The sequence below is a fragment of the Leuciscus leuciscus genome (assembly GCF_965113295.1).
Source record: "Leuciscus leuciscus genome assembly, chromosome: 17".
NCBI lineage: Eukaryota > Metazoa > Chordata > Actinopteri > Cypriniformes > Leuciscidae > Leuciscus > Leuciscus leuciscus.
This window is the reverse complement of record NC_138741.1, coordinates 27137627-27152420: the sequence shown is the minus strand read 5'-3', so window position 1 is coordinate 27152420 and position 14794 is coordinate 27137627. Positions and strand designations below refer to the sequence as shown.

The following is a 14794-nucleotide window of genomic DNA, read 5'->3' as shown; positions in this document are numbered from 1 at the left end:
AAACTGTAATATTATGAAATATTATTACAATTTAAAATAATGGTTCTCTTTTTTAATATACTTTAAAATGTAATTTATTTTTGTGATGCAAAGCTGAATTTTCATCAGCAAGTACTCCAGTCTTTGGTGTCTTATGATCCTTCAGAAATCATTCTAATATGATGATTTATGATCAATGTTGGAAACAGTTGTGCTGCTTAATATTTTTTTTATAACTTGAGATACTTTTTTCAGGATTATTTGATGAATAAAAAGTTAAAAAGAACTGTATTTATTTAGAATAGAGATCTTTTGTAACAATATACACTACCGTTCAAAAGTTTGGGAACAATAACAATTTTTTTTAAAGAAATTAGTACTTTAATTCAACAAGGATGCGTTAAATTGATAAAAGGTGATGGTAACGATTTATATTGTTAGAAATGTTTTTATTTTGAATAAATGCTGTTTTAATGAATAAATGCTGTTAACGTTTTACTCATCAATGAATCCTGAAAAAAGTATTCCAAAAAAATATATTAAACAGCACAACTGTTTCCATCATTGATAATAACTGAGTATCAAATCATCATATTAGAATGATTTCTGAAGGATCATAAGACACCAAAGACTGGAGTACTTGCTGATGAAAATTCAGCTTTGCATCACAAAAATAAATTACATTTTAAAATATATTAAAAAAGAGAACCATTATTTTAAATTGTAATAATATTTCATAATATTACAGTTTTTTTTGTTTTTTTAACTGCAGGCTTGATGAGCATAAGAGACTTCTTTCAAAAACATTAAAAATAGTAATGTTTCCAAACTTTTGACTGGTACTGTATATATGTATATATATATATATATATATATATATATATATATATATATATAATATTATAATTATTTTAAATATTTAAAATGCGTATACTGGTGAAGACAGAAACATTTGACAGGTTTTGGAAGTTTAAGTTTCATTAACTTGCGTTTGAATAGTCGAAATCTGGTTTACAGTCCTCTGAATCATCATATTCATGTTGGCTAGCTGTTCAGATGAAAAACTGAGTATAACTAATGCAAACACCAGCCTCTTGTTTAGTAACAGAGTGGTGCTTGCTGATGTATGACAGCAGCGCATCTATAGATCTCCTGAACTGACGTCCATATTAATGAAGAATGTCAATGTGTTCCCAACACACACACACAGGACAAACGAACAGTCGAATGACAGAACTTTGAGGGCAATGGAGACTCGCATCAGAACCGGATCCATTTTACTGATTGAGAGGGAAGTACGCACAGACCTTGAAGGGAATTAGTGCATGTGCGAGACGTGACCTTGCACTTAACTGAAGATTGCAGCTTAGATTGTGATATTTTCATAGTTGTTTTTTATAGTTTTATACTTTTATAGTTGTCGCACTTTAGTAAATAAAAGCAGGGTTTTCTTGCTCTTTGAGATAAGAGTTTGATGTAGTATGCAGACAGTCATAACCAAAAGCCCAATGACCAATCAAGTGTACAATATCAATGACTATTCAGTGTCCAGAAACTAGATGGGGGCATTGCTCCTCATTTTACATGCAAAAAAAGTTTGCCATTCATAACAGAGCTCATTTACATATAGAGTCTTAAAGTACAGTATAAAACAGCCTGTTTAATTCTAAGGGTCAGAGAGAGCGGGAAATGCGAAGGTGAATTAACTAAATAGCTTGTTTTTGGTGCAAACAACCTTGTAGAATAAGATGTAACCTTTAAAGTTATTTCAGTGAAACGAATCTTCGTCAAATTGTATATAAAATATAGTCTTTCTGAGAGTAATATACATTCTGGCTGATTAAAAGTGCTCCATCTAATTTTGACCAGTCATATGACATACTGTATGTATAACCAAGTCAATGAGAATATTAATGAGGTTACCAAGGAGATAGCATTTACTTTAATTAGAAGAACCAAGACTATGGCCTTTTTTACTGCGGCATGGCGAAGAGTCACAAAAGGAATTGATTGGTTTTGGCATTTAGTCTCTGATCAAGTGTCATCTATTGCTTCAGGAGGCAAGAAGATAATCTAAAGTGACATTTCTCTTCTGCCTGATTTTTCTACACTGATGAAGGCAATTACCTCAACCCTAAATGATCATTTGCAGAACTTTCAGCCTCTTGATGTGTGTGTGTGTGTGTCAGATTTACTCATTTACTTCTGTATATAGAGCAATACAGTCGATCACAAGGTAAGGTGCAAATGCCTTTAAAATCATCCATCCAATCAAATGGCGCCATTCTGGTATGTCACGCCCACTTTTCATGATCCTTCCAGCTTCTGATGGATACAGTCAAATCCTGCTCTACGTTTGCTCTGAATTACATCACATTACACAAGTAAAATGGGTTGTGATTCATTGACATTTTGTATTGATTTTTGTCTTTCTGATGAAAATATGATGTTGACACCGATTGACTATTTGCTGTTACAGGATGTTTTCATGTGCATAAACTCAAATCCTTCAGGATGCATAAGCTCTGAAAAGGTTTATCGCACATTTATGTTTGTTGCAGAAAATCTACGAGTTTTTTTATACCAGCCTGGAAGCAGGAAACGTCAAAATCATAAATTCGTGCTCAGAAAACAGGTCAATAACACACCACTCATTACTCAGGAGCCGCTGCCGTTAGTCCACGCCACAAAGCTCAATGCTATTTCCCTGAAAGGTCCCGCAAGAGTCTCGCAAGGCCCGTAGTATCACCGTGATTTTGTGTTTGTTGCATTTTCCCGTAGTACGTAATAAACATGTCACAAAAATGAAGGTCACCTAACCTTAGTGCATCAAGACGTATTTGGCAGGACAGCATAATGCCTTCCAAGTTTGTGGAACAAATGAAATTCTGCTGCTCTGTTGCACTTTGCATCCAAACAACCATTACAACTGGCTTTATATACTGTCTGAGCAGTAGACCATCAAATGGAGTTTTTATTCTTTTGCTGGAGCGCCATTGAGAATAGAAATCCATCGCTCGTATGCAAAGGCGTGGGGCAAATCTATATTTGATGTTGAAATGATAGTTTCATACAGGATAAAAATTGATCACGGCATCTGCGTCTGTAGTGTTAGATCTGCGTGAGGCGTCATTGGTGGTCTTTTGGGCAATTGGGGCTTTTTTTGCTGGAAGTTGCTTGGGAATTATTGACCGTTACTAAAGCAGAGTAGGAATTGTGAGGTTACATCAAGATTAAGCACTCCAGAATATGTTTGCGTTCTGTCTGTGGCACGGCTCCATTTCATATTTTATGTTGCTTTTTGTTCATTGGTAAAATGCGAAGACAATATCTGCTGTTTTTCTTCTCCACCAACAGTCGTTTTTCATCCATCAAGGCATTCTTCTCTCCCCATCTTTCGGCACTTGCTATAACTGATTTAGCATTTATGGTGGTAAAAAATTCATCTAAATGTCGGCCAACAGGGAACGCAGAAGCTCTGGGCTGATTTATTTCCGACTTAATTCAGAATGGCTTGACATGATGAACGCTACAGAAAGTGGGCAGTTGTGTTTTGGAAGCATTAAAGCGGCTGTTGTGAGTTGTTTGATTGAAAATCATAAATCAATGAGCTCAAACCTTGGACCAGAGTGCTGGGACCGTAAACACCAGAAAGCCTGTGCCGTGTGCATTATTAGCTGATACACTGAGTTCATGCATATTTACTTGTGCTTAAAGTGACCAAAAAATAATGTGCTTTATGAATAAAAAGCTGTTGAATCTGATTTATATTTGAATACATTTTACTGGGGCTTTTTTTTTTTAAGGATGTAGGTTCTACACCAGTGCAGAGTTGTATGCACCATTAAATTGAACGTTATTATCTGGATATCTAACTGTACACGTTAACTTACTCGCCAAGATTCTCTTCAAAACTGTTGCTCCGCCATGGCAGTAGAAGAAGAATTTATGCTAAATCTGTTCTAGCACCCCTTGTGACAACACTATGTTGAGTATTTTGAGCCTTATGCCTGCTCCAGGCTGTGCGATTTCTGCAATCCGATTAGATCATTACAAACCACACCGTACAACATGGATCTGATAAACTTGGGTACGACATGTATGTAGAGACTGGACGAAGATGACACCTATTCAATCGCAGGCTACGACGCAACTTAGCATAGAAGAATAAAACGTCATCAGCATGTGCTAGTGGTAAACAAATAGAGTTGTGGTTTTTATGTGCTTTGAAATAAGAGAAGGGAGCGTAAGAGGAGAATATGGACACGGTCATGGCTAGGGAAAAGAGGCAACTTGGCATGCCGATTTTTCAAATGCAGCTTGAGGTATATAGTTTTAAGTTTTAGCGTAATCTCGCGTTAATACGTCGTTTCATGTTGCATTATTATTGGCTATTCAGTATACGCACGTTGTAGCAGCAAACACACTGTGAGATGATAATGCTAAATTTCGGACACTCTCAGAGATTTATCGCAGGCTGTCTTTGATCGCAAGACCGTGACAACGGATGTCTTTAAACCTCTCTCACTGTACGCACAGAAATCACCACGACTGGTCATCTTTCGTCTGGGACAGCCCAAAATCGTACAATGTGTACCGCATTATACTGCGTCTACATTAGATGTGTGCGATGCATTATGCTGTGACAAAACTACATCTCTCACATTATATTTAATGAAACTGTCTAAACTAGAAGTATCATTGTAGCGCATTGCATTTTTAATTTAGCAGATGCCACATTTCTATTTTCAACCTGCTGAAAAACTACTTTACGCAGTATATTTCTTCTCCAACTGAAATAAAATTATTTTATTTACATAAATACTGTGTTAAAGTAGTATTTTTAAAAATATATTATAGTTTTTTTTTATATATTTTTAATTCGATTATATTTATATATTTTCTGTTTTCACTTTAAATTTAGTAAAAATTTTAGTAAAATGTCTATATATATTTTTTTATCAGTTTTTATTTATTAGTTTTAGTTTATTTAGTTTTAGTTATTTTAGTACTGGATGTAATGGCGGGTACAAGAGAGAATGGATACAGGAACTAACGTAAGATCACGCGTGAGAAGAATATGAAGAATGACTGCGTCCGAAATCGCATACTCTCTTGAGTAGGTACTTCAGTACCTAGTAATTAATTCACGACCGCTAAAAAAGTATGTTCTAGTATGAGTGTGTGTAGTATGAATGTAATCCACACGTACTACATCCGGCATATTGTCATTATCATATGACCTACCAGACATTCACAAATCCTCTCCCGTGGCCTCATGGGATAGTAAAGTGCCCATCTTATGCACAATTCAGAATCTCGCTGGTAGTAGTAGGCCATCTGGGTACGTTTTGCTTACTCTTTATAGGTACTGTGAATTCAGACATACTTCTTTTGTCACATACTGATTTTCGCCTACTATGTAGTAGGGAAGTATGCAGATGCAGCCAATGGTTGCTTGCAGAAGCCAAGCTTGCTGATGTTTTGTTGCCAGTCTACGACTCCTGCCCCTGAACTTTCCCTTGATTGTCACTCACGTGAACGAGCACCAATTTGCCTCTTATTTCGAGCATTTGTCTGCGATTTTTCACAAAACTGTCAGCAAGTACAAAATCGGGGCTAAAATTGTGCAGTGTGCATCATTAAACTAAACAAAAATGAGAAATGTTGCTGTAGCTGAAAGAAATTACGTATTATATATATTATTTTATTTCAGTTAACGTTTGTTTTGTTTCGAGTAACGGAAATGTTTTTTTAATGGGTTTTAGTTAAGGATAATAGCCCTGCACATATAATGAATTGATAGCTATTTATTTTATTAGATATATATTTAAATTAATTATGAAGCAGACTTTTGATATTTCTGATCACTGGCTTACTAATTTATATAATCTTTTATTTCTAACCATTTGTTTAACTCTGTAACATGATAACACTTCCAGTGTAGACACTGCGTTGAGTTGCTAGCAATTGCTGCCAGAAAGGGGCTAATTTTATTCAGAAGGAAATAAATAAAGAGGAATGCTCACTGCAGAGTTGTAAATCACTCGATTTAAAATAAACAGAAGCACTTTGAGGCAGTAGTCATAATTTATAATATATCATTGTTGTGTGCAGGCATGTGTAGGATCGAGCGTGTGTATATTTTGGGCATTTTCGGTCTAGCATCGTTTCAAAAGCTCAAATGCAGGTAAGGTTAGGTCAGTGTTGTGTTTCTTTTTCTTTGTTTAACTGCTTGGCGGGGAAAGAAGATCTCTGGCCGGTCGTCTGTGTCTGTGGTAAAAAGGCAGCAATAAAAGTCATTCACAGGGACGTCTCACGAGACCCCGGGCCAAAGCTAATCACAACTTCGACCCACTTCTGGATTCCAATGACTGAACCAATTGAGTTGAGGTCTCCCGACGGAGCACAACAAAGTCGGTGTGACTGCAACTTTAGCCTGCTGCGGCCCAGCGCCACAACGCCGCGGTTGCTTGCCCCGTCTGTGATTGGCACAGAGGTGTGCTCTTGATACTATATACAGTCAATAACAAAGAGCCAGGCACAGCTATTGAGTTCAGTTACAGACCGTCTCTCCTGGGCCTTTTGTTTGGCTGGGAAAAGCAGTGTTGAAAACAGAAAGGCATGTTGGGATATAAAGCTATAAATTACAATAGAGATGAATCGGGTTTCCGTGTGTGTATTATGAATAGAGGCTAATATTATTGGATCTATCAATAGTAATCATGGTTTACTTTCTTCTTATGGTGTAATACTGTGACTAACAACACATTTTATGTGGTATTTTTATTTATGAATATTCATAATTTTGTACTGTGCTACTAAACACTACCGTTGAAAAGTGTGGGAACAGTAAGATTTTTTTTTTTTTTTTTAAGAAATTAATACTGTTATTCAGGAAAGATGCATTATGTTATTCAAAAGTAGCATTAAGGACTTTAACATTGTTACAAAATATGTTCAAATAAATGCTGTTTTTTTAAAACGTTCTGTTCATCAAAGAATCCTGAAAAAAGAATCACATTTTCCTCTGAAATATTAAGCAGCACAACTGTTTTCAACATTTATAATAAGAAATATCTCTTGAGCAGCAAATCAGCATATTAGGGTGATTTCTGAAGGATCATGTGACACCGTGATAATGCTGAAAGCTCAGCATTGCCAACACAGGAATAAATTACATTTTAAAATATATTCAAATAGAAAACGATTGTTTTAAATTGAAAAAATATTTCACAATATTACTGTTTTACTGTTTTTTAATTGAATAAATGCAGCTTTGGTGAGCGAAGAGACTTCTTCCAAAAACATTAAAAAAATCTTACCAACCAACATGTTGTATGGTAGTGTACTTTAGTTTAATACCATCACAGTATGTTTTTGCAAGTGATGTTCCAATTAAAGTCAACCCATTTAACTTTGGAATGTGACGAGGGCTTGACATTAACATGCTCAACCCACCAAATGCTAGTGTATTTCAGCAGTGGTGTGTAACACAGTCACTCCTACTAGCCACTTTGGCAGGTTGAATTTTATAAACATAATATACAAATTTAGCAATTGTAGTCTTTTTAAAAGGCATTTGAATATCAAACTAAGTGCAATGTAGAGTTGTCAAAAATATAGATTTGTCGATACATATCGATGCTGAAATATCTGAAATGCTTCCAATACTAATTTTCCACAGAATACCACGATACCCGCGAGTTACACACAAACCAACCTCACTCACTCACTCGTTTCATTTCCTCTGGATGAATATTGTTGGTGTTACAAGGCTTGAATTTCGGCATGGGATTGCGGGTATTGAGCATCATTTTACTCATTCCCACACCCAAATTGTGCACACATAAAGCCGCCTCAGTACTAAATTGAGTTATTTTTCACTGCTTATTAGGCTTGAACAGTCAAATACACACAAAATAATGTCAAAATGCTGGTCTCGGTGAGTATTCACGTGAACACAGTCAGTTATGTTTTAAGTGAACGTAAAACGTTGAGAAAGAAAATGCATGTGTAACAGTATAATGTGAGCCACAGTGACTGGTGAGCACATTTTTTTTATGTCAAGCCCTGAATGTGACGTATTTCAGTGTAAAACAATATATTAAAGTTACAGCACGGAATTCTGTTCTCTCCATCGACATCTGTGGTTGAAAGAAACATAGTATTTCAAGTTTTAAACAAAATAAAATGAAGATCAAGACTTGCGTATTTACATTGGAAATTGTTTGGATTATGAAAAAGTTGTCTCTATTTGTCAGGTTGTTGGATGGGGAGGGGCTAAAAAATAAGAGCGATTTGTGATGTTGACCAAAAAGACAATTTGGAGGTTTAAAGTTATTCAATTTAATGAAAGATACTTTTACAATAACATGCACAAAATAAAACTAGGACTATGTGTTAAGACTGTAAATGGGGTCAATTTCAATATTTAAAACGCTAAATTATGATTCATCAATTGTCATTCATCAACAAATCATTTATCAAGCATTTTAAGTATAAAGGATGGACATTTTGTCAGTCATAAGATGTCTTCCAACAAGAAGGCAAAGTCTGTCAGGCTTTGACTAGCAGTAGTTGTTTATATTGCTGATGTTCTTGCGTTTCTGCCAGGTTGCAGGCTCTAAGGAAGGAGAAGTCACGTGACGCCGCTCGCTCGCGCCGGGGGAAGGAAAACTTCGAGTTCTACGAGCTGGCAAAGATGCTTCCGCTCCCCGGCGCCATCACCAGCCAGCTGGATAAGGCCTCCATCATCCGCCTAACCATCAGCTACCTTAAGATGAGGGACTTCGCCAACCAGGGAGACCCGCCGTGGAACTTGCGCATCGAAGGACCTCCACCCAACACCTCAGTCAAAGGTAAGACTCTATGTAGAAATCAAGATTTATTTTGCTCTTTTTGTTGTTGTTGTTTTTTTCCCCCAGGTTATTTTCAATTTAATGTATATCATGTGTAGTATTCTGAATATTGAATACTAAAGACAATAATTTCAATTTCCACACTCAATAATGAATGGGAAATTATCTTTACTATAAAAAAACTCACGAGGAAAGTAAAAAAGCAGGCAAGCTACAAAGTATACTATTATAGAATTTGTATGTTAACCATAACAGTTAAAACAGTTAGCAAATTTATGTACAAATTTTCAACGTCTGTCATAACCAGATTAAAAGGTAAACCTTGCTAACTTATAACTCATAACCCAAAAAAATTGTTTTAGAAAAAATTGTAATATTTAGTAGTGCTGTCAAATCGATTAATCACGATTAATTGCATCTAACATAAAAGTTTGTGTTTATATATGTGTGTTTATATGTATACGTATGTGTATATACTATATATATAACATATATAATAACATATATTATATAAACAAAATCTTTTATGTTAGATGCGATTAATCGATTTGACAGCAATTATATTTAGACAACCTGAAGCTTAAATAACAGACAAGCTTCAGGGTGAATAATTAAATAATAAATCATTTTAAAAAATGATTGAGAAAATTTTTTTTCGAGCTTAATTCACAACACCAATTGTAAGTAAATATTTTCATTAATTTAGCAATTTTTGGTCACACTACTGCATCCAAAATGAACAAACTAAATATGCATTTTAACAAATATACAAGCTGCAAATTTGTTTTATTCATCAAACTTTATAAGTGTGTAATTGCAAGTGTAAACACATTGTAAACTGGTTTATTCACACTGAGGGATGAGTTGCGATTATTGTCAGTGGTAAACAACCACATGCGGTACACAAAATCAACAGCTCATCAGTTAGTACTCTTGGTTACCAGCAAGGACAGGAAGTAGACTATGTGCATTATAAAGTCCAGTGAGATCTGTACATCGATCATAACTCGCTCCCTCCTGGCTGGTGTTTGCTACACAACAGACTCGAGAAGAAAAATAGCTGTCGGTTATAAATAAACAAGACTGTGTCATGCCCTACAGAACCCTAATTAGTTACGAATGTCAGTACACTGAAGCAGCCTATAGATTTAACAGTAACTATGGATTCTTAGTTGGACTGTAACGATTAGGTGAGTAATGGGCCTGGTTAATCAACTAATGCTAATTGGTTGGTGATAAAGGATGCAGTCGGGATCAATGAAAATAAAAAAGATGCGCTCAATACTTGCTCTTCTCGTTATATTTGATGGCCGTGGTTAAATGTAATATTTAAAAGAGATGATGCTCTTAGGATCATTTGGTATGTTTTTTTTTTTTCAGTACCTGGGTTTCAACAAAAAGATGAACTAGTACTTCTGATGATTACAGTTGCCATATTTCTTATTATAATATTTGTGTAATGATTTTCCTGTTTTTTTGTGTGGAATTATAGCTAAAGATTTTCAATTTTCAATTAATTTTTTTACATTTAATTTATTTTTTCATTAATTAATTAATACATTTTTAAATTTCATTTATTACTGCTACTTTGCACTTAAATGTGAGTTATTTACTGTACACTTGGAATTGCTGTAGTACCGTGAACATTGTTAGAGGCAAGAGTAAATTGTTGCAGTTTTCAGCGGCTTTGTTCTGCGTATTCCAGCCGGCACACAACAGATGGTATCATTGTTGTCTTGCTTTGAAGAGCCGCATGCATTTTAATGAGAAAATATATAAAGTGAATAATTCGGAGTAGGGCCGGGCCACAAGACTGTTGCCTTTTACACGTCCGACACCAACGTGCTCGACATGCAGTCCAGGAAATGATGTAAGCGAAGGAAATGAATAAAGTACATCACATCCCCATGTATTAATGAAGGCTCAGCAAGGTGAATCCAAACCCTCTAGGACAATGAGAGGCGCTTTGTGTCCTTCCATCTCATTGACAGCAGCCGTTTGAATTGAATCAGTAGCGCGGCTCATTTTATTTACACTACATTTCGAACAGAACCTGTTATCGATTCCCGTTTTGCCTCTCTGCATCGCTAGAGCTAATGGATACTCAGCCCCGCTCCCGATTCCTCTGAGCTCATGAATCTCTGTTTATTTTCCGATCGGAGAGAGGAGATGGGGCTGACCTACAGCGGCAGAGAGCTCTCTCCTCATCCTCCGCTGACTCCTGCTGGATTGTTGTTTAGAATAAAAGAGGTGCATGTGTTTTGATTGGCGTACAGCTGACCGGGAGGCGCGCCACATGCCGTAATGCAGAGCATGCTAATACGAGCATATGGTGACTTATTGCATCAGGCCCGGAGCTCAGAGGGCAAGCCTGTTTTCTCCCTCCGATTGTTTGCACACACGAGTCAAGGTGAGCTGTAAGAAAATGATATTGTTCCCCGTGCCTGGAAGTAGCCGGTTCATTTGTCAGTGACTGCAGACTTCCAGGCAATTTCCCAGTGACTTTACATAGAGGTCCGAAGCCGCCGCTGATGTTATTATACCATATTTGCTGTGAAAAGAAGCAAAAAAAAAAAAAAAAAAGTTGACTTCTTGTAAGGCATCTCTCCATAATAACTGATGATTGTAACCTTTTGGGAAATCTCTGAGCAGTGTCGTTTGACAAATCTCATGTGAATCGGAATGATTCTTTGCTTGGAGAAAAATGTATTTCCGCTTCTTTTTTTTTTGTGTGTCTGTGTGAATAAAGAACAATTTGGAGCTGCCATTTGTACGACGGAGAGTCGCCCAACACCATTAAAACAAAGCCGCCTTTTGTTGAGTGCAAAACCAGGGTGACAAAGCATAGAATTCAGGCCTTTATCTGGAATAAAAGCCTGTATTACTGGCATCACAACTGAAAGAATTTGACCTCCGTTTCTCAGGTGATGATTTATTATCATAAGTCGCGCAAGCTAGCCGCCTCTCTCCTTTTGCGCCTGTTGACCTTTACCATAATTGACCCATCAACTAATTTTTTTGGAGCGTTTTAACCGAAATTTGCTAGTCTCTGTCAGAAGCGTTTCACATCTGTTGAAGGACACTGCACAAACAAGCATGACCTTTCTGTTGTTTGGAGGATGGCGCGGGCCCCTGACCCCCCTCCACCACCTGTGCATTCATTATTCATGCATGCAGAGCAGCGAGCAGTCGCCAAAATGCCACACTTCACCAAGCGCGCACACACCCAAACTCCACAGCGCTGCCTCCACAATTGACACGTTTTGTGCCTGTAGTTAGCTGCTGAGTCGAGGACACATATGCCAGTTGTCTTTTTATGATCACCGGAAAGGAATTCCAAATGGGCTTAAATATCTGCAAAATAGCAGCTTTGAATGTTTTCCATCGGAATGTCAGAAACTCACTTTTCCATCTTAATCACCCAGGGCGTAAACATCTTGTGCCAACGGCTGCTCGGAGACTGATATTAACGGAGGGGAATTAATTGAGTGAAATGCGAATTTATTTTACATGCAACGCCGATGCCCACAGGGAAATACATCACAAACGAGATCTCTGGAATGTCTCAATTGTTTCTCCTAGACAGCGATGAGATTAAATGGAGAGCAAATGGAGGCTTAGAAAAGAAGAATTTTACATTTTTCCTCCTGAGGAAAAAGATTCCAGGGATCTTAATAATGTCTCAAACTCTGCTCAGATTTCAAACCTTTTCCAAATTCATGTTACACAGTAGCTGTATACTTTTATGTTGACATACAGTACACCGTTCAAATGTCTGGAGTCTGCAAGATTCATGTTTTTGAGAGAAGTCTCTTATGCTCACCAAGGCTGAGATTATTTGATAAGAAACAGATCTCCTCAACCACCACCAATGTGCAGCATCCACTTGGATGATGCGACAGCAGCCATATTGCACCAGAACGCCCACCACACACAAGCTTATTGATGGAGAGGAGACAGTGATGAAGCTAATTAGTAAATATGGGGATGATTAGGAGGCCAAAATGGACAGAGGCCAAGGGGCAAATTTGGCCAGGGTGCCGGGGTTACACCCCTACTCTTTTTCGAAGGACATCCTGGGATTTTTAATGACCACAGAGAGTCAGGACCTCGGTTTAACGTCTCATCTGAAGGAAATTGAATGTGTCCTTACTGAATTAAGTATTCATTTCTTAAAAAAAAAAAAATCCTAATGATCCAAGACTTTTGAACGGTGTATATTTCTTGTCTAATTTATTTCTCATTAGGAATTCTAGGAGAAACATCTGATGCTCAGCTTAAATTCAACTGAAACAGTAGAGTTTTCCTCTGTTGTTGGGTTTGTTTTGTCGTCGTTGTGCCGTTCTACTGTAAACATCCTGTTTGTATTGGCGGTTTTCTCATCAGTTGGGTTATAATCTATTCAGCAGTCAGTGGAAGCGAGTGGAACATACTGACAGAAACACACAGTGCTTTGTTGTGTGTGATTAATACCTGAGATGCGGCGGCCCGCTGTCTTTATTAGAGGCAGCGCTGGAAGCCGTCGCGTGTTCACTGGTTATCAGTGTTTGATCTCTGGTGACTGCTGCATTGCATAGATGTGTCACTCAGCCGAATACAACGAAACCTCCTGCTTTTTAGGCCACTTGTTTTTATTGAAGGAAAAGAGGATTTCGTAATCACCTCCTTTCTTTGTTTGCATGGTTTTGGTTCGTCTTCTGGGACGCTGTCCTTCGGCACCTCATAAACTCAAGTGTTTTAACAAGCATAATGGCTTCTCTTGAAGTTTAGTCAGTCACAAAAAGTTTCATTTTTTATTATTTTTTTTGGAAACAACGACATGCGTTTCCAGAGTAGCAGCCAAATGTCCATGTACTTGTCCCAATTAGCATAATTTCATCAATAAACTCAGAGACCTTGAAGCAAAACACCCCCCGCACTACGTTTGATGTCTCGCTCTCTTCACGCCTAACATTTAGCTATACACGTGAGCTTCACACTGCTTCATACTGCTGTTCTTGAGCTCAGCTAACCAGTGTTGGTGACGCTACTTTAAAACTATAGCTTCATATTTACATGTATGCATTTAGCAGATGCTTTTATTCAAAGCTAATCGGTGACTATATATTTCCTGGGAAGCAAACCCATGACCATTACATTGTTAGACCTGTGCTTTGTATGAACTACAGGAACTACAAGCTACTCATAATATAATGTTGTACATTCCGGCTAGTTAGCTACATTATAAGCTAACAAGGGAAAAAATAGCTAAATACATTAAAGCAATTGAGGAAAAATAACATTTATTTAGTTAGTTCGTTTTTTACCTTCATCGAAAGGAAGTGATTGGCTGAAATTAATCAGATTTTTTTAAGCAGATTTACCGCTATTTGAGAACAGTTTGGGTGAGCATACTTGATTATTGGCTCTAAAGCTATTTGAACAAACCATGGATATGAAATACTTGCTTACTATTTACTGAATCCTCTATCTCCATTACTGTTGTGTAGCATGACCTCATCATGTTCACCTTCCTTCCTTTGGCAGTCAAAAGTAAGATTAAATGTGAAGTTAAAAATGGATGTGGCTGTCATTTCTTTTGGTTCATTTACTGGAAAAGGTCAATTTGTACTGTACATCAATGAGCCAAAACATCATGACCACCTGCCTAATTTGCTGTTGGTCCTCCACATGTTGCCAAAACAGTACTACCTGCCGAGGCATGGACTCTCTAAGACCCCATGAAGGTGTCCTGTGATTTCTTGCACCAAGACATTTGCAGCAGATTCTTCAAGTCCTGTAGGTTGTGAGGTGGAGCCACTGTGGATCAAACTTGTATGTCCAGCACATCCAAAAAAGGCTCAATTGAATTGAGATGTGTTGAATTTGGAGGCCAGGGCAACGCTTTGAACTCTTCATTAAGTTCCTTAAAAACATTCCTGAACAATGTGTGCAGTGTGCCAGGGTGCATTATC

General features: G+C 37.2%; 1 protein-coding gene across 6 annotated transcripts in view; it reads left to right on the top strand.

The window, feature by feature from the left end:
- npas3 (neuronal PAS domain protein 3) overlaps positions 1–14794 on the top strand; it is a 323145-nt gene that overhangs the window by 107490 nt on the left and 200861 nt on the right. For all 6 annotated transcript variants that reach the window (XM_082142316.1, XM_082142315.1, XM_082142314.1 and 3 more), the window contains one exon: positions 8596–8840. In XM_082142316.1, the coding sequence (XP_081998442.1) occupies positions 8596–8840 (245 nt within the window). The remainder of the gene's footprint in view (positions 1–8595; positions 8841–14794) is intronic.